Source organism: Sphaeramia orbicularis, chromosome 24, assembly GCF_902148855.1.
Source record: "Sphaeramia orbicularis chromosome 24, fSphaOr1.1, whole genome shotgun sequence".
In the NCBI taxonomy this organism is placed as follows: Eukaryota; Metazoa; Chordata; class Actinopteri; order Kurtiformes; family Apogonidae; genus Sphaeramia; species Sphaeramia orbicularis.
In genome coordinates this window covers 49,989,581-50,009,587 of record NC_043979.1, presented here as the reverse complement: position 1 = coordinate 50,009,587, position 20,007 = coordinate 49,989,581, and the positions used below count along the sequence as shown (strand labels likewise).

The 20,007-nt window shown below is 39.4% G+C and overlaps 1 protein-coding gene across 2 annotated transcripts in view; it reads right to left on the bottom strand.

Annotated features, from left to right (window-relative positions):
* Positions 1-20,007, bottom strand: part of arid1b (AT-rich interactive domain 1B) — a 43,511-nt gene that overhangs the window by 5,460 nt on the left and 18,044 nt on the right. For both annotated transcript variants that reach the window (XM_030128107.1, XM_030128106.1), the window contains 12 exons: positions 19,645-20,002; positions 17,424-17,557; positions 17,071-17,174; positions 15,038-15,178; positions 14,366-14,575; positions 13,307-13,526; positions 9,852-9,987; positions 8,975-9,150; positions 7,714-7,843; positions 4,841-4,957; positions 4,667-4,748; positions 1,782-2,535 (listed from right to left, as the gene is read on the bottom strand). In XM_030128107.1, the coding sequence (XP_029983967.1) occupies positions 1,782-2,535; positions 4,667-4,748; positions 4,841-4,957; positions 7,714-7,843; positions 8,975-9,150; positions 9,852-9,987; positions 13,307-13,526; positions 14,366-14,575; positions 15,038-15,178; positions 17,071-17,174; positions 17,424-17,557; positions 19,645-20,002 (2,562 nt within the window). The remainder of the gene's footprint in view (positions 1-1,781; positions 2,536-4,666; positions 4,749-4,840; positions 4,958-7,713; positions 7,844-8,974; positions 9,151-9,851; positions 9,988-13,306; positions 13,527-14,365; positions 14,576-15,037; positions 15,179-17,070; positions 17,175-17,423; positions 17,558-19,644; positions 20,003-20,007) is intronic.

The following is a 20,007-nucleotide window of genomic DNA, read 5'->3' as shown; positions in this document are numbered from 1 at the left end:
TTGTTTTTTTACCTGTGTCTGTTTTGTTGTTTTTTTTGTTTGTTTTTTACCTGTGTCTGTTTTGTTGTTTGTTTGTTTTTCACCTGTGTCTGTTTTGTTGGGGTTTTTTTTGTTTGTTTTTTTTACCTGTGTCTGTTTTGTTGTTTTTTTGTTTTTTACCTGTGTCTGTTTTGTTGTTTTTTGTTTGTTTGTTTTTTTTTTTTACCTGTGTCTGTTTTGTTGTTTTTTGTTGTTGTTTTTTTTTTTTACCTGTGTCTGTTTTGGTTTTTTCTTTTTTTTACCTGTGTCTGTTTTGTTGTTTTTTGTTTGTTTGTTTGTTTGTTTTACCTGTGTCTGTTTTGTTGTTTTTTGTTGTTTTTTTTTTTTTTTTTTTTTTTTTTTACCTGCGTCTGTTTTGGTTTTTTCTTTTTTTTTTTTTTTTTTTACCTGTGTCTGTTTTGTTGTTTTTTTTTTTTTTTTTTTTTTACCTGTGTCTGTTTTGTTGTTTTTTATGTTTGTTTGTGTTTTTTTTTACCTGCGTCTGTTTTTTTTTTTTTTTTTTTTACCTGTGTCTGTTTTGTTGTTTTTTTGTTTTTTGTTTTTTTTTTTACCTGTGTCTGTTTTGTTGTTTTTTGTTTGTTTTTTTTTTTTTTTTTTTTTCCTGTGTCTGTTTTGTTGTTTTTTGTTTGTTTTTGTTTTTTTTTTTACCTGTGTCTGTTTTGTTGTTTTTTATGTTTGTTTTTTTTTTTTTTTACCTGTGTCTGTTTTGTTGTTTTTTTTGTTTGTTTGTTTTTTTGCCTGTGTCTGGGTTTTTTTTGTTTTGTTTTTTTTTTTTTTACCTGTCTCTGTTTTGTTGTTTTTTTGTTTTGTTTTTTAACCTGTGTCTGTTTTGTTGTTTTTTTGTTTTTTGTTTTTTTTTTTTACCTGTGTCTGTTTTGTTGTGTTTTTTTTTTTTTTAACCTGTGTCTGTTTTGTTGTTGTTTTTTTTTTACCTTTGTCTGTTTTGTTTTTTGTTTGTTTGTTTTTTTTTTTACCTGTGTCTGTTTTGTTGTTTTGTTGTTGTTGTTTTTAACTGTGTCTGTTTTGTTGTTTTTTTTGTTTGTTTGTTTGTTGTTGTTTTTTTTACCTGTGTCTGTTTTGTTGTTTTTTTTGTTTGTTTGTTTTTTACCTGTCTTTTTTTTTTTTTTTTACCTGTGTCTGTTTTGTTGTTTTTTTTGTTTGTTTGTTTTTACCTGTGTCTGTTTTGTTGTTTTTTTTGTTTGTTTCTTTTTTTACCTGTGTCTGTTTTGTTGTTTTTTTGTTTTCTGTTTTGTGTGTTTTTACCTGTTTGTCTGTTTTTTTTTTTTTTTTTTTTTTTTTTTTTTTACCTGTGTCTGTTTTGTTGTTTTTTTTTGTTTGTTTGTTTTTTTTACCTGTGTCTGTTTTGTTGTTTTTTTTGTTCGTTTGTTTGTTTTTACCTGTGTCTGTTTTGTTGTTTTTTTGTTCGTTTGTTTGTTTTTACCTGTGTCTGTTTTGTTGTTTTTTTTTTGTTTGTTTGTTTTTACCTGTGTCTGTTTTGTTGTTTTTTTTGTTTGTTTCTTTTTTTACCTGTGTCTGTTTTGTTGCTTTTTTTTTGTTTGTTTGTTTTTACCTGTGTCTGTTTTGTTGTTTTTTTTGTTTGTTTCTTTTTTTACCTGTGTCTGTTTTGTTGTTTTTTTTGTTTGTTTCTTTTTTTACCTGTGTCTGTTTTGTTGTTTTTTTTTTGTTTGTTTGTTTTTACCTGTGTCTGTTTTGTTGTTTTTTTTGTTTTTTTTTTTTTTTACCTGTGTCTTTGGCCGTGAGCCGCCGTCGTGGTTTCACCTTGAGGGGCGTGGCCTCTACTGACCCCGGGGGGAAGCTGACCTCCCTGTAGAGGAGGGGGAGGCCCTGAGAGGGGGCGGGGCCAGGCCCAGGAAGCCCCGCCTTCTTCATAGAGGGCAGGTAGGGGGCGCTGTTGGGGGACAGCGAACCCGCCGCCGGTCGGGGAAAGGAGGAGGGGCTGTGGGAGCGGGTGACGTGGTTAGACATGGGGGGCGTGGCTTGGAAGGTGGAGGAAGGCTGGGCCTGTCTGGAGGGCAGGGGGGGCATGGGGGACGAGGAGGAGTTCGAGGAGGAGTGGGCGGGGTATCCGGGCTGCCTCGGGGGCCACTGGCCATCCTGGGCCCGGGCCTCGGGGTCAAAGGTCGGGCCCTGGCCCTGGCGGCCGTAGGGGAAGCCCACCTCGGTCCGGGGGGGCCACATGTTGGTCTGCGGCCCCTCCCCGGGCCCCCCAGACGTCGACGGCGGTCCCGATCCCATCATGCCGTGCTGCGGCGGGCCCTGGCGCTCCCGTGGGTAGGGGTAGGGGTACTGGCCCTGAGCCGGCCTCCGCTCGGGGCCCATGTAGGCCCCGCCCCCGCCCCCGCCCCCGCCCCCGCCGGGCCCCCCGTAGGGGCCGAACATGTCCACCTGCTGGGCGCCGTACTGCTGGACGCTGAACGCCTCGCCCTCGTGGCGCTTGGACGGAGGATACATGGAGTCCAGAGGACGCTTGTAACCCTGACGACAACACAAGTGGGATGTTACCATGGAAACAACCCTGACAGCTCCTCCCACTCCCAGAAACAGAACGACAGAAAAACACTGGAGGAAAAGAACGCAGTTCAACCTTTAATATTATGGTCTGTGTTTAATATTATGGTCTGTATTTAATATTATGGTCTGTGTTTAATATTATGGTCTGTATTTAATATTATGGTCTGTATTTAATATTATGGTCTGTATTTAATATTATGGTCTGTGTTTAATATTATGGTCTGTATTTAATATTATGGTCTGTATTTAATATTATGGTCTGTATTTAATATTATGGTCTGTATTTAATATTATGGTCTGTGTTTAATATTATGGTCTGTATTTAATATTATGGTCTGTGTTTAATATTATGGTCTGTGTTTAATATTATGGTCTGTGTTTAATATTATGGTCTGTATTTAATATTATGGTCTGTGTTTAATATTATGGTCTGTATTTAATATTATGGTCTGTGTTTAATATTATGGTCTGTATTTAATATTATGGTCTGTATTTAATATTATGGTCTGTGTTTAATATTATGGTCTGTATTTAATATTATGGTCTGTGTTTAATATTATGGTCTGTGTTTAATATTATGGTCTGTATTTAATATTATGGTCTGTGTTTAATATTATGGTCTGTATTTAATATTATGGTCTGTGTTTAATATTATGGTCTGTGTTTAATATTATGGTCTATGTTTAATATTATGGTCTGTATTTAATATTATGGTCTGTGTTTAATATTATGGTCTGTGTTTAATATTATGGTCTGTGTTTAATATTATGGTCTGTATTTAATATTATGGTCTGTGTTTAATATTATGGTCTGTGTTTCATATTATGGTCTGTATTTAATATTATGGTCTGTATTTAATATTATGGTCTGTGTTTCATATTATGGTCTGTATTTAATATTATGGTCTGTATTTAATATTATGGTCTGTATTTAATATTATGGTCTGTGTTTAATATTATGGTCTATGTTTAATATTATGGTCTGTATTTAATATTATGGTCTGTGTTTAATATTATGGTCTGTGTTTAATATTATGGTCTGTGTTTCATATTATGGTCTGTATTTAATATTATGGTCTGTGTTTAATATTATGGTCTGTGTTTAATATTATGGTCTGTGTTTAATATTATGGTCTGTATTTAATATTATGGTCTGTGTTTAATATTATGGTCTGTGTTTAATATTATGGTCTGTATTTAATATTATGGTCTGTATTTCATATTATGGTCTGTGTTTAATATTATGGTCTGTATTTAATATTATGGTCTGTATTTAATATTATGGTCTGTGTTTAATATTATGGTCTGTATTTCATATTATGGTCTGTGTTTAATATTATGGTCTGTATTTCATATTATGGTCTGTGTTTAATATTATGGTCTGTATTTAATATTATGGTCTGTGTTTAATATTATGGTCTGTATTTCATATTATGGTCTGTATTTGACATGTTTTCACTGTAAATCCTGTGTTTTCTATATTTAATTCACTCATCATGTATTAGTTCATTAAAGGAAATTCAAAGGGTATTTTATCAAAAACAGAGAAAACTAAAGAAAAAAAGTAACTTTTATAGTACAATATCTAAAATATAAACTTTAATTGAACATAAACCAAACATCTATAACCTTTATTCAATTACTTATTATTTTGTTGATTTATTATGAATTGTGTTCATTTTTTAAAATTCTTTTGGCTGTTTTTGTTCATTTAGTTTCTTATTTTATTCTTTTTTTTCCCCTTCATTTAGTCCATTTTTTGCTTAATCTCTTCCACATTATTTATTGTTTTGTGACCTTTAATTCATTTTATTTTCCTTATACATCTCTATTTAATTTATTTTTACTATTTTATTTGTATTAGTCAATGTTGTTGCCTATTTTATTATTTTTTCCTCAGTTTTGTTCAATTTGTGGCTTATTTTATTCTTGTTACGTTGATTTATTATTAATTTTTGTTTGTTTTATTTATTATTTCTATCTATTTTTGTTCATTTTGTTTCTTATTTTTTCCACATTATTTTTTTTGTTGTTTTTTAAAGGGTTAAAGGAGGACGTTGGGTCTGTAAGGGTTAAAGGTGGTGCTGTTGTCCTACCTGCGGCTGTGGGTACAGGGGCTGATGGGAACTGTAGGCCATGCTGTGGGGGTACTGTTGTCCGTACGCGTCGTGTCCATGTCTGCAGAGACACAACAGGAAGGAGGACATCAACACAGAACCAGACCACCTGGACTAAAGCTGGACTAGAGCTGAGGACACGCCCACTCTGACCTCTGGGGGGCGTATCTGTTGGATGGGAACATCCCGCTCTCGGAACCGGACGGACCCATACTGTTCTGACCTCCGGGGGGCGCCATACCCCCCTCCGGACCCATCCCGTGGTCCGACCTGAAACATTGAAACATCAACATTAAAACCAAACTGAAACTACTTAAATTTCCTTAAGGCTAATTACTTCTCTGTTTACAGTTCACTTTATTATGGGGGGGGTCCACATAGAACAGGACGGTTCAGGTTTCACATTCAGACCGTTATGAGCCGAACTGGACCGAACCAAGGTTCTTATCGTTTACGAAAAAGAACCAAATGACCAAAACTAGAATTGTAAAAACATTTTCATTCACTGAAATAAATATAAACTAGAATTAAAAGAAAAAACCATAACTAACTGAAACTGTATTGTGTGTTTACTAAACTAACTAAAACAGATACAAATTCTGGATCAAATTCCCTTGGTTTTGGTCTTTGTCAATGTCAGATTGATGTTCAATGGATTTCTTTGTCTCTCTCAGTTTTCTGTGCTGTCTCCATACGACACTTTTTGCTCCGTCACTTGTGTTCACTTGTGGTTTCCAGTCGTCTTCTGGTCCCCACTCTACCTGGAAACATGGAGACTAAAGCAGCAGAGTCCTGTCTGGGATTGATTTGAATAGGAGCACAGAGAAGAAGAGAAAAGAGACCACTGAACTACAACTGAACTACAACTGAACTACAACTGAACTACAACTGAACTACAACTGAACTACAACTGAACTACAACTAAACTACAACTAAACTACAAATGAACTACAACTGAACTACAACTGAACTACAACTGAACTACAACTAAACTACAACTGAACTACAACTAAACTACAACTAAACTACAACTGAACTACAACTAAACTACAACTGAACTACAACTGAACTACAACTAAACTACAACTGAACTACAACTGAACTACAATTAAACTACAACTGAACTACAACTGAACTACAACTGAACTACAACTAAACTACAACTGAACTACAACTAAACTACAACTGAACTACAACTGAACTACAACTGAACTACAATTAAACTACAACTGAACTACAACTGAACTACAACTGAACTACAACTGAACTACAACTGAACTACAATTAAACTACAACTGAACTAAAACTGAACTACAACTGAACTACAACTGAACTATAACTGAACTACAACTAAACTACAACTGAACTACAACTGAACTACAACTAAACTACAACTAAACTACAACTGAACTACAACTGAACTACAACTAAACTAAAAACTAAACTACAACTACAACTGAACTACAACTAAACTAAAAACTAAACTACAACTGAACTACAACTGAACTAAAAACTAAACTACAACTGAACTACAACTGAACTACAACTGAACTAAAAACTGAACTACAACTGAACTATAACTGAACTACAACTAAACTACAACTGAACTACAACTGAACTACAACTGAACTACAGCTAAACTAAAACTGAACTACAACTGAACTACAACTGAACTACAACTAAACTAAAAACTAAACTACAACTACAACTGAACTACAACTAAACTAAAAACTAAACTACAACTGAACTACAACTGAACTACAACTGAACTACAACTAAACTAAAAACTAAACTACAACTACAACTGAACTACAACTAAACTAAAAACTAAACTACAACTAAACTACAACTGAACTACAACTAAACTACAACTGAACTACAACTAAACTAAACTACAACTGAACTACAACTGAACTACAGCTAAACTAAAACTGAACTACAACTAAACTAAACTACAACTGACCTACAACTAAACTAAACTACAACTGACCTACAACTGACCTACAACTGAACTACAGCTGAACTACAGCTGAACTACAACTGAACTACAACTGAACTACAGCTGAACTACAGCTGAACTACAACTGAACTACAGCTGAACTACAACTGAACTACAGCTGAACTACAGCTGAACTACAACTGAACTACAACTGAACTACAGCTGAACTACAACTGAACTACAGCTGAACTACAACTGAACTACAGCTGAACTACAACTGAACTAAACTACAACTGAACTACAACTAAGCATTTAGAAAAAAAAGGAAACTAATAAAAACTATCAAACCTGCTCTAAAAACAAATTGAAACGAACTGAATTAGAGAAAAAAAAACATCAAACTAAATAAAACTAAACTAGAATGAAAAATCCAAAACTATTAGAACCTTGGACTGGACCAAGAAAACAAGAACAGAAGAACCAAAATTAATGACAAATGCAAATGTTTCTCTGTGTTTTAGTGCAAAAATGTAATTAAATTCTGAAAATATTTACATTTACAAACTATCCTTTAATAATAAACGATGAACCTGAACAAATATGAAGAACATGAAAAGTCCAAAGTGAACTCAGTGGAATTGGACCAATATTCTGTCTGTTCTTTTCTTTTTTTTTTTTTTAATTCTGTCTGTTCTTAAATGTTTGATGCTTTCGAATCTGATCTGTCATGAACATGTAGAAAGGATGAGTTCAGGCAGGCTACGGTTCAAACTGCACTTATTTGAATGAGGAACTGTCCATTTTTTCAGGTTATTCCTGTGGGTTTTTCTTTGTAAATGTAAACCTTTTCATAATTTAATGCTATTTTTTTGAAGTAAAACAAAGAAAAAATGTTGTATTTGTCATTATTTACAGTTGATTCTGTTCTTATTGTCCTGGTTCTGATCCACTTTGGGTCAGATTGGTCTGAATATGGAACCTGAAACCTTTGATGTGGGTACGTTCAGGTGTTAAACTAACCTGAACCCTCCAGAACCCACCTGAACCCTCCAGAACCCACCTGAACCCTCCAGAACCAGCATCTTACCTGCGCTCATACCCAGGGCCGTAGGGGTACTGGGGTCGGGGGCCCATTCCTGTCAGGGGTCCAGAGGGGGGTCCACGGGCATACATGTCCTGCATCTGTCCAGGACCAAAGGCCTCCCCAGGACCAGGACCTGCAGAGGACCAGGACCAGGACCAGAGCCATCAATAGGAGGCTGAGGTTGGAGGTTTAACCATAAACCGGGTCAGTCAGGGGTCAGTTGTGGTCAGTTAGGGGTCAGTTGTGGTCAGTTAACTTACACAAAACCCCACCATAGCAGATAAAAAGCAGGTTGAAAACATTTCTCGGTGATTTTTAAAATAAGTCTTTCAGGTGAAACCTGTTCTTCCACATTAACCCTTTCACTGCTGCAGATGCAGAACAGTTCAAGTGTGAGAATAATGAATGTTTGCTTGTATTTTTACTGATGATGTGAAGGAATTAAACACAAACACAAACTGAGTATGAATACAAACTGGGTTTAAACCAGCTCCGCTCTTTTTTACTGTGGAATATTTGCAGCAGAGCCGTCACATGAAGAAAAACTCAAGCATCCAAAGCTCAGAAGCGCTGACAGGATTAGACTGTGTTCCACTGAAAACTGGACAAATCCATGACATGAATGTAAATAAAAACCACTGACTCATTCAAATCTGCATTTGTGTAAATGTGAAAGTGACGCACACACAGGTGATGGAATGAGATCAGCTGTTATTACAGCCTGTCACCAGCAGGAGGCAGCAGAGCACCAACACACACTGTTGAGAGCAGACCGTGTTTTTAGAGAAATACAGACTGAGGTTTGGACACATTTAATGACTTTACCAGGATTTTTGATTTTTTTTTTATTTCCTTCACTATTCTCTTCATTTTGTTCAATATTTTATTCTTTTTTTATTTTGTTCATCATTTCATTAATTTTTTTTCATTTTTGCTCATTATTTCATTCATTTTTGCTCATTATTTCATTCATTTTTGCTCATTATTTCATTCATTTTTGTTCATTATTTCATTCATTTTTGTTCATTTTGTTCATTATTTTGGAGACAATCCAAACTGATCAGTTCATGGAAATAAAATACAAATACAACCACATACACACTTTTAACATAAACTGAAACAAACCTGAGCTGATTCAACAGAAATGAAACCTCTGTTCGCATTAGTCTGACGATCAGCTCTAATTTAGAAAATGTTTCTGATTAAGTGGTGAATATTTTATTTTTGCGTTGTGTTGACTTCCTGTGTGTTTGGCGCCGCTCACCCTTCCTCAGTCCAAACAGGTCTTTGTTGCTGTCGTACTGCATCCTCATGGGCGGTTCTGTCGGACCTCCTCCCTGCTGGTAGGGGGCGCTACCGGGTCCCGGACCTCGCTTCATGTGGAAGGCAGGATCGCTGCCTTCCGAAAACGGGTCCTGGATGCTGACTCCGCCCATATTCCTGACAGGAAACATCGGCAGACAGAGTTGAAACAACACCAAGAGTTCAGAATGTAGCTGTTTGAAGTCAGTCTGAACCTGTCATGTTTAGTGTTTAGCGCCCCCTGGTGTTTTTTTTTTTTTTTTTTATTATCATCACACAGGATTTGGTTTGTTAAAATACTGAGTCTAGTCTTGAGGATGTGGACAGCGTTTGTGAGCCACTTTCAATCTGTGTTAAAGTTTGGGAAGGTTTTTATTTCTGTGTTTTATTCTCATTGACTTTTTAACTGAGGTGTACCACAGGGATCCATCACGGGTCCTTTTTTTTTTTTTTTTTTCTCATTCAGGTGAGTTTGTTTGGCATTAGTTGCTAACCAGCTGACATTTAATTTCATATCTGTGACAGTTTTATTCCTTAATTTTGATAAAACTTATAAGGTATAAGGATAAGATAAAAAAAAAAAAAAACGATGGAAAAAAAAAGAAGTGCTAAAAAGTTTTCAGTAATGGTACCGATACTAGCACCTTGGCTTTAATATTGGTTCCTAAACATTACTTTTACTTACTTTAACAAAAATGGAACATATCTGTAGTTCTGTTTTTCAGGTTTTAATGCTAAAAAAGGTTCAAAAGAAAGAAACAAGTGTGTTGGATCTAAACGACACGTTCTGAATACGGTCCAGATCCTGGTTTTATTGGGACAGGGGGACTGTGGTGTACCTGGTCCCTGGTAGGGGGCCCATCTGGCTGTGGGGGGTGGAGGCAGGGGTCGGGGGCTTCAGGTCCCCGGGGGCCTCTGTCAGGGAGCTGCTGCTGGACTGGGGGGTGTTGGGACCCTGGAGAGACCCCGAGTTGGCTGCACAAATACACACCACAGAAGAAGAAACCGGTCAGAACCACAGCGGGACAGGAAACGTCTGGAGTCAAACTAGGGACGGAAACTCCGCTGAAATCTGGCTCCATCACGTCAGTGATGCAAAGTCAGAAATGTCCATTTGTTCTAAACTGCCCCTCTTCAGAGCCATGTTTATTTTTTATTTTATTTCTTTAGTTCTACTCCATAAATGTCATTGTCTGTTCTGTATCTAAGGGTTCAATAAATCAGTCATTAAGGAATATGACAGGATTTTTTCATGAACTATAGAAATCAGGGGTCTCAAACATTTAATTTGCTTGATAATTGTCTTAATTTTGTCTAATATTTTATTAATTTTTCTTCATTTTGTTTTGTGTTTGTGATTCATTTACCAATAAAAGTCTATGAAACTAATAAAATATTTACATTTCACTGGTCTACGCTTTTTTAAAAAATCGGACCAACGGCCCTGTATCTTAGCGGCCAAATTCAAAGCTTTGGGAAATGTATCCAGATCCATTTATTCTCCCCCAGTTCTGTGTATTTATTCTATTACAGAAATAGTCCATGTTTTGCTCATATTCAATCAGATCTGTAAAAAATTCAAATTCACACTTGATATCATTGATACTGATTTATTGGCTCAATCCACTTCCTATCTGTTATAATGGGGAAATTTGTCAAAGTCACACCAAATCCAGAATCAGATCCGGATCGAAATAATTTCAATACCTTGTGTTGACATCATCATACAGAAGCTGTAGACCAAGTTTGAAGTCAATTGGAATTGTAGTTTCAGAGAAGAAGACGATTGAAAATTCTCTAACAGACAACGACAGATGACAACAGCTAACAGCCTGTCGGCCGCTAAACTAAAAATAAATAATCCTCCTCAGATAAAGTCTATTAAATCTTACGTATTTTTATAAGATCGAAAACAAATGACCAAAGTACTGTTTATTTGATGTTCAAATGTATATAATTTATTCAGTTATTTAGTCATTACACATATATATTATTTATTTGCTCATTGTAATGATTATTTTTCCCCTTTTTGATTATTTTATTACTTTCCTTCATTATTCTCTTCATTTTGTTCATTATTTCATTCATTTTTGTTTATTTTGTTCATTATTTTGGAGACAATCCAAACTGATGATAAATGTCATTGTCTGGTTTGTATCTAATGCTTCAGTAAATCAGTCATTCAGGAATATGACATGATTTTTTCACTAAGTATATAAACCAGGGCTGTCAAACATGCACCCCCCAAAGGTTCCAGTCCCACCCCTGGGATGAATTTACAGAGTGTCTAAACTCCACAGTCCAGGCTGTGGAACTCATGTTAGTGTGGGTTCCACATCCAGACCAATCTGATCTACAGTCCAATAAGAACAGCAGAAGAACCCACACAGAAGAACCACTGCAGATTTACTACTGGGTTTGATGGAAAAATAATATTATGCCGATAAATAATGACAATTTCAAATGTTTGTCTTTGTTTTAGTGCAAAAAATCCCATTAAATTGTGAAACTCTTTCCATTTCCAAACTCTCCTGTACCAATAAAATGTGACTAACCTGAACAAATGTGTCCAACCTGAAATGTCTGTATTAAATTCAGTCCAGTTTGAACTCTTTTCTTCCTGTTCCTCAGTGTTTAGTGTCTTTGGAGATCTGATCCAGAATGCACATGGACTAATGAGAAGTGGAGGAAGAAGACTGAGAAAATTACACTGATTTATCTGAAGAAATGTCCGTTTTTTCAGGTTATTCACAACTTTTTTGTTTGGATAGTTTCTAAAAGTAAGTATTTTCATCATTTAATGGGTTTTTTGCACTCAAACACAGACATAAATTGTCAGTTGTCATTATTTCTGGGTTCTTCTGTTCTTATTTGACTGGTTGGGTCCACTGCAGATCAGATCAGACTGAATGTGGAACCTGAAAGAACAGGAGTTTAGGACCCTGATATAAACAGTATTTAGCTTTTATTCCTATAGACTCTATCGAAAGAGAAATTCAGGTTCTCAGATAAATCGCCGCTTATCAATTAATCGTTAATCAATCGATAAGGTCAACCAACTAATGAGTAATGGATTAATCGCTAATTTGCATCCCTAACGCAAACCCACTGGATCATGAATGAACTCAGACTGTCTGACATTTAGACCACAGACCGGATCTGTGAACCCAGGTCCAGGCAGAGTTTGGACTGAATGTACGTTCAGTAGGACTCAAACATCTGGTTAGAATTTTTAGTCCCTCTGTCCTGTTTTTAGGACCAGTATCAGAACACCCAAATGTAAATGTTTGATCTGATGTTCTATCGTCACCAGGTTTTACCGATGATCAGATGTGATGACTGAAGAAAACAAACATTTGGACTGGATTTACATTTAGTAGTGACTCAAGTTTCACTACTGCAGGGTTTTTGTACTCGTAGACCAGTGGAATAAAAAAAGACTTACTTTATATATATATATATATATATATATATATATATATATATATATATATATATATATATATTTATAGATATATAGATATATAGATATAAAGAGAGAGAGAGAGAGAGAGAGAGTTTATATATATATATACACACACACACACACACACAGGGTGGGGAAGCAAAATGTACAATATTTTGAGGCAGGGATGTAAAGACAGTGTATGACCAATTAGTTTATTGAAAGTCATGAGAATTTATTTGCCACAAGAAAATGTCCATAATAGAAAATGTTTTTATTCTATGTGTCCTCCTTCTTTCTCAATAACTGCCTTCACACGCTTCCTGAAACTTGCACAAGTGTTCCTCAAATATTGGGGTGACAACTTCTCCCATTCTTCTTTAATAGTATCTTCCAGACTTTCTGGTAATAGTTTTGCTCATAGTCATTCTCTTCTTTCCATTATAAACAGTCTTTATGGACACTCCAACTATTTTTGAAATCTCCTTTGGTGTGACGAGTGCATTCAGCAAATCACACACTCTTTGACGTTTGCTTTCCTGATTACTCATATGGGCAAAAGTTTGTGAAAAGGTATGGATAATAGTGTTAGGTATGATTATGACATCAGTATATGTTTGGGTTCAAAACAATTGACGTAGTGTCTGCTGAGAAAAAACAACTACATGTTCATTGGAAATTTTGCTTCCCCACCCTGTTTATATAGATATATAGAGATATATAGTTTAATAATACCACTACTACTACTACTACTGATAATAATAATAATAATAATGCTGTCCAGTATTTGTCTGGTCAGTATTTGTCCAGTCAGTGGACATAACCCTGGTGTTGGACAGTGGTGTTTACCTGGTGACGGGGGCTGGACTTTGGGCTGGACCGTCAGGTGCTTCTTGGCGTCCCCTGTGGGTCCGGGGGCCTCAGGTGGAGGCTCCTCCCCTCGCTCCATCTTACACTCGTAGGCGAACAGGTACTGGATGTAGTGCTTTTTCAGGGAACTGGCCGAGCTGCTGGACGTGCCCACGTTCAACAGAGACGACAGCTCCCGCCACTTCTTATTTTTATTGACCTGAGGACACAGACGGACGCCACGGTAACGGTTAGCATCAGATGAATATAAACCACAGGCTCAGGGTTAGGGTTAGGGTACGGACCACTCAAACAGGGGTAGGGTCTACAGTAAACAGGGGTAGGGTCTGCAGTAAACAGGGGTAGGGTCTACAGTAAACAGGGGTAGGGTCTACAGTAAACAGGGGTAGGGTCTGCAGTAAACAGGGGTAGGGTCTGCAGTAAACAGGGGTAGGGTCTACAGTAAACAGGGGTAGGGTCTACAGTAAACAGGGGTAGGGTCTACAGTAAACAGGGGTAGGGTCTACAGTAAACAGGGGTAGGGTCTGCAGTAAACAGGGGTAGGGTCTACAGTAAACAGGGGTAGGGTCTACAGTAAACAGGGGTAGGGTCTGCAGTAAACAGGGGTAGGGTCTGCAGTAAACAGGGGTAGGGTCTACAGTAAACAGGGGTAGGGTCTGCAGTAAACAGGGGTAGGGTCTACAGTAAACAGGGGTAGGGTCTGCAGTAAACAGGGGTAGGGTCTACAGTAAACAGGGGTAGGGTAGAATAAAATAAAAACAGACATAAAATATGAACAGACACATTATTTACAACATTAACAGTGTGTATAACTATGAAAGTCTATAGAAATAGTGCATTTATGAATAAATACTGAGTGTGTGTATATATATATATATATATATATATATACACACACACACACACACACACACAGTATGTATATAATTACTGTGACAAAAGGCTTTATGTATAAGTGCATTTGATGAGTCAGTGAACTGAATAAATGAGTGTGGATGTGGACTCAGTGGATGTGGACCCAGGTGGGCCGGTTCAGACCATGGCCAGTCCTCCTAGGTCCCGGACTGCCAGGTACAGGCGCCACAGGTCCAGGGGCTTCTTTCCGACGGCGGGCAGGGTGGGCACCGGCGTGCCCCGCTCCTCCATGAAGCTCAGGTACCGCTCCACCCACGGACGCCGCTCCGGCTCCGAACCCATGTCGTACAGACGCGCAATCCGCTCGCCGGTCGTCGTCGCAGCGGCGGACTTCTGCGGACCGACGGAGAGAGAGGCATCACCATGGCAACCAGTCAGCAAACACCAATCATACAGCTCGGTTTATTAGAGTTTGATTTACGAACATATGTGACAGCGAAACATACGAAAAGAAGATGGAGACGGAGAGAGAAATACAACAATGACTGGAAACAGGATTTGACCTGATTCACCCAGAGCGGGGGGGGGGGGGGTCACACATATGACCCCTGGGCCAAAACCAACTGTACGAACTCTGAAAGAAATATGATTAATGGACTGGAGATTTATATGGTCATGTAAACAGACTGATGATCAATAATAATCTGATTACTCCACATATGGGTGGTGGGCGGGTCCATTGGATGGAAATAGGGTCAGTGATGGAGGCCACGCCCAGGCGGTGGGCGGGTCCGTTGGATGGAAACATAGTGACGGAGGCCACGCCCAGGCGGTGGGCGGGTCAGTGGGACTCACGGGGCTGGTGGGGGTCTTGGGCCAGGCCGGGCTGCTGATGCTGTCGCTGTCCTCGCCGTGGTAGGAGGACAGACTGGCAGAGCTGGGGGACATGGGGGACGGGGTGGGGGGCTGGGACACACACTGGGAGCTGAAGACGTCCTGGGAAACACAAACAAACCAAAACAAAAAACATATACTGTCAGACAGGAGAGGCTGAATATTTCATTAGTTCTTCAGTTCTTTGGCGTTCACTTAAAGCACAGGTGTCAAACATGCGGCCCGGGGCCTAAACCGGCCTGCTAAAGGGTCCAGTCCGGCCCGCTAAAGGGTCCAGTCCGGCCCGCTAAAGGGTCCAGTCCGGCCCGCAGGATGAATTTACAAAGTGCAAGTTTGGGCATCGAACTCCAAAATAATATAATAACCTATAAATAAGGACAACACCCATTGTTGCTCTTTGATTTAGTGCAAAAAACATTCAATTATGAAAATGTTTACATTAACAACCTATCCTTTAACACTAAAATGTGAATAACCTGAACAAAATTAAGAAATGAAGAAAATTAAGTGCAATTTTAACAATTTTCTGCCTGTTACTAAATGTTTTGTGCATATGTATAAATGATAAGTCGAGGCGTAATATTAATAAAATTGTACCTATATTTCTTAAGAAATGTCATTTTTCAGGTTATTTACATCCTTTTTGTTTGGAAAGTTTGTAAACGTAAATATTGGCAGTATTGAATGTTATTTTTTCCACTAAAACAATTTGGAGTTGTCATTATTTATTGGCTGTCATGTTATTATTGTACTGGTCCAGCCCACTGCAGATTAAATTGGGCTGAATGTGACCCCCCCCAGAAGAACATGAGTTTGACACCCCTGATTTAAAAGGTTAATCTGTGAACCTTTACCTGGAACCAGGGCTAAAAGGCTTAACCCTTTAACCTCTGATTAAAGGTAAAGGTTCACAGATTAACCTGTGAACCTTTACCTTTAATCTGAGGTTAAAGGCTTAACCTGTGAACCTTTACCTTTAATCTGAGGTTAAAGGCTTAACCTGTGAACCTTTACCTTTAATCTGAGGTTACAGGTTTAACCTGTGAACCTTTACCTTTAATCTGAGGTTACAGGTTTGACCTGTGAACCTTTACCTTTAATCTGAGGTTACAGGTTTAACCTGTGAACCTTTACCTTTAATCTGAGGTTACAGGTTTAACCTGTGAACCTTTACCTTTAATCTGAGGTTACAGGCTTAACCTGTGAACCTTTACCTTTAATCTGAGGTTACAGGCTTAACCTGTGAACCTTTACCTTTAATCTGAGGTTACAGGTTTAACCTGTGAACCTTTACCTTTAATCTGAGGTTACAGGCTTAACCTGTGAACCTTTCGTCTGATTTCAGCCTAAACTGATCAAACACATGGAGGATCCATCAGCGAAAACACAAACAAAGCGACGCCATAGAAATGACAACGATGAAAAAGATAAAACGGGACAAAAACTAAAGACCAGGAACAGAAACACATCTGTAGTTTGTGACGTTTTATTCAATGGTTGTTTTGTTTGTTTCTTTATTTTTAACTCATGTTATTAAAGCTGATGTACACGATCAAAATGGTGTCAATGAACAGAAACGGAACAGAAACAATAAAGGATGTAAACGCTGCTTTCAACTTCTATTATATTTCAGATATTTTAGCGCCTCTACTTCTACTTTTTTTTTTTTCCTTTGAATCGGTTCCTCAGTACAACGATCCAAATATTAATTTCCAAACACAACTTTCATAAAAGTGTTTTTTAGTTATAGTAAAACAAACTAAACCAGAGTTCTGTGGCTGTTGGAACATGAAGAACTGCTTCCAGATTAGAACAGAGCTCAAAGGAAAAAAAAAAAAAACCTATCGAAGAGTTTCTTCTTTTTTCACTATCTCAGTGGAACCGGAAATAGCCCCTCCCACTTTTAGAATGATTCAAACCTCAGAACACACGTCTGTCAGGACACGCTGGGAGAAAACCAGCCTGTGATTGGTTAACAGAGCTGACGGACACACCTTAGATTTCAGTGGTTCAGTTGGAGGCATGTCTTTGCCGAGCTCCGCCCTCTGCTTGGCGTCCAGATGAAGGCCCACCCCTTCAGCCAACATCATCATAGGCCCTTTGGACGAACACAGACGACAGTGTAATCAGTTAAATCTGTAAAAGAATCGACTACAAACAAAGGGGACCAGGATGGAGCCCTGTGGAACACCTGAGTCAGGAACCAACCACAGGAGACAAAAACACCTGGGCGGGGTCTACCCACAAACACAAACTCTCTCCTTCATATTAAAACCTGCTAACGTCGTATTAAGTATCAGTGTGGGCGGAGTCTGAATGGAGAGGTGGGGGGGTGCTGTGGTCCTACCTGTGGGTGGGGCGTTGTAGGGGGCTCCCTGGGGGGTCATCCTCCCAGAGTTGCTGCCTGGTTGCTGGCTGTAGGGGCCTCCTGGGGCCCCGGGGCCCAGCACTCCCATGGGGGCCATGGAGAAACCACTGGGCCTGAAGAGAGGAAACAGCAGATATTTAAGGTGGAATTAGAGATATTTAAGGTGGAACCTGTGGTCGATATCAGGCAGAAACCCCAGATATTTAAGATGGAATTTAAGATATTTAAGGTGGAACCTGTGGGCGATATCAGCAGAAGAGAGGAAGCGGAAACAGCAGATATTTAAGGTGGAATTTAAGATATTTAAGGTGGAATCTGGGGTCAATATCAGGCAGAAATAGCAGATATTTAGTATTTAAGGTGGAGCATGTGGGTGATGCAGACCTGATCAAAATCTTCAGACCAGTTGAAAAATAGCTAGAATTGACCTTTTGCACATTTGGATCTTAATGAGGTTTTAAGTAGAGCTACAATATACAAAAGCAAGAAGGGGGAGTGAGACAAAAAGCATTTTGAAAAAGTCATTTATTGAAAACAACAAGTAAACTGAAATAAGCTGTTTATCAGCTGATCAAAAGTTTAAGACCATCACTCAAAAAATGACAAAAAACTCTCCAAACCAGAACAAAAAATGTTCTCAGTAGGACTCAGTAATGAGTAGCTCCACCGTTCTTGTTAATCACTTCATAAATTCGTTAGGCCATGCTTGATGCCAGTGTTTCCAGGAGGCTGGTGGGAACATTGCTCCAAGTGGTGAAGATGGCTTCACCAAGGGCATCAACTGTCTGGAACTGATGGTCATTTTTATAAACTTCCCTTGCCATCCATCCCCAAATGTTCTCTATGGGATTTAAATCAGGGGAACATGCAGGATGGTCCAAAAGAGTGATGTTCTTCTCCCTGAAGAAGTCCTTGGTCAAGCGAGCATTGTGAGCTGCAGCGTTGTCCTGTTTTTAAACCCAGCTGTTCCCACACAGACCAGGGCCCTCAGTCATGAGGGACGCCTGCTGCAACATCTGCACGTAACCGGCCGCCGTTTGACGACCCTGCACCACCTGAAGCTCCAGTGTTCCACTGAATGAAAAAGCACCCCAGATCATGATGGACCCCCCTCCACTGTGCCGGGTAGAAAACATCTCAGGTGGGATCTCCTTGTCGTGCCAGTAACGTTGGAAGCCATCTGGACCGTCAAGGTTCCATTTTTTCTCATCAGAGAATAAAACTTTTTTCCACCTTTCAGTGTCCCATGTTTGATGCTCCTGGCAAAGTCTAAACGGGCAGTTTTGTGGCGTTGGAGGAGACGAGGTCTTTGAATTGTTTTTTTGTTTTTGAAACCCTTTTCCCGCAGATGCCGTCTGATGGTTATTGCGCTGCAGTCGGCACCAGTAAGGGCCTTCATTTGGGTGGAGGACCGCCCTGTGTGTTGACGGACAGTCAATGGGATCCTCCGGCTCAGCGCAGGTGACATTTTTTTGGGTCTACCACTTGACTTTTTTGTTCCATAATGCTCAGGATCTGTCCAAAAATGTAGAATGACTGTCTTACTGCGTCCAACCTCAGCAGCAATGGCACGCTGCCAGAGGCCTCGCTTATGCAGCTGGACGATCCGACCACGTTCAAGAAGAGAAAGCTTCTGAGCTTTAGCCATCAGGAGGGCATGACCGTGTGAATGCCCGACAGAAAAGGAGAATTTGGAGCAGATTTTGGCTTTTATAGCCTGTGGTCTTAAACTTTTGATCAGCTGATAAACAGCCTATTTCAGTTTACTTGTTGTTTTCAATAAATTCCTTTTTCAAAATGCTTTTTGTCTCACTCCCCCTTCTTGCTTTTGTATATTGTAGCTCTACTTAAAACCTCATTAAGATCCAAATGTGCAAAAGGTCAATTCTAGCTATTTTTCAACTGGTCTGAAGATTCTGATCAGGTCTGTATCAGGCAGAAGATCCAAAAGTATTAAGGATGACCACACCCACACAGATCCAGCTTTCGTGTGGTCAGTTTAACATGTTTGGATCCAGTGGCTGTTGAAGAAGCCTTTATTTCAGTATCATTATGAGCAGGGCCGGTAGAAAGTATCGGTTCTATAATATATCGTGATATTTCATTTCACAATACTGTAACAATATTAAAAAGTACTCAAATCCTCCGTCCTACAGGGGTCTGGTGGTTTTATGCGGGCTCACCTGTCCGTCACACTCACCTGCTCTGGGGGGGGGTCGGGGTCGGGGTGGTGTTGGACCCCGCTCGGGCGTTGGGGCCGACTTCAGGCGCTTTACGGCTGGCGTTGGGTCCAGGGGGCCCCATACCCTGTCCCGCTGACTGTGGCATGCCGGGGGAGGTGGGGGCCATGGTGCCGCCGGCAGGGGGGTAGGGCCTCCCTCCGGAGCCTGGTCCCGGTCCGGGTCCGGGTCCTCGTCCGGCCGGCGTGGAGGGCCCCTGTCCGTGCATGGGGCTGCTGGCGTTCATGCCCAGGCTGTTGGCCAGACCGGGACCCGAGCCGGGGCCGCTGTAGTTGGCACCGGGGGCCCCGCCGTAGTGGGGGGGGCGGGGGTAGTTACCTGTG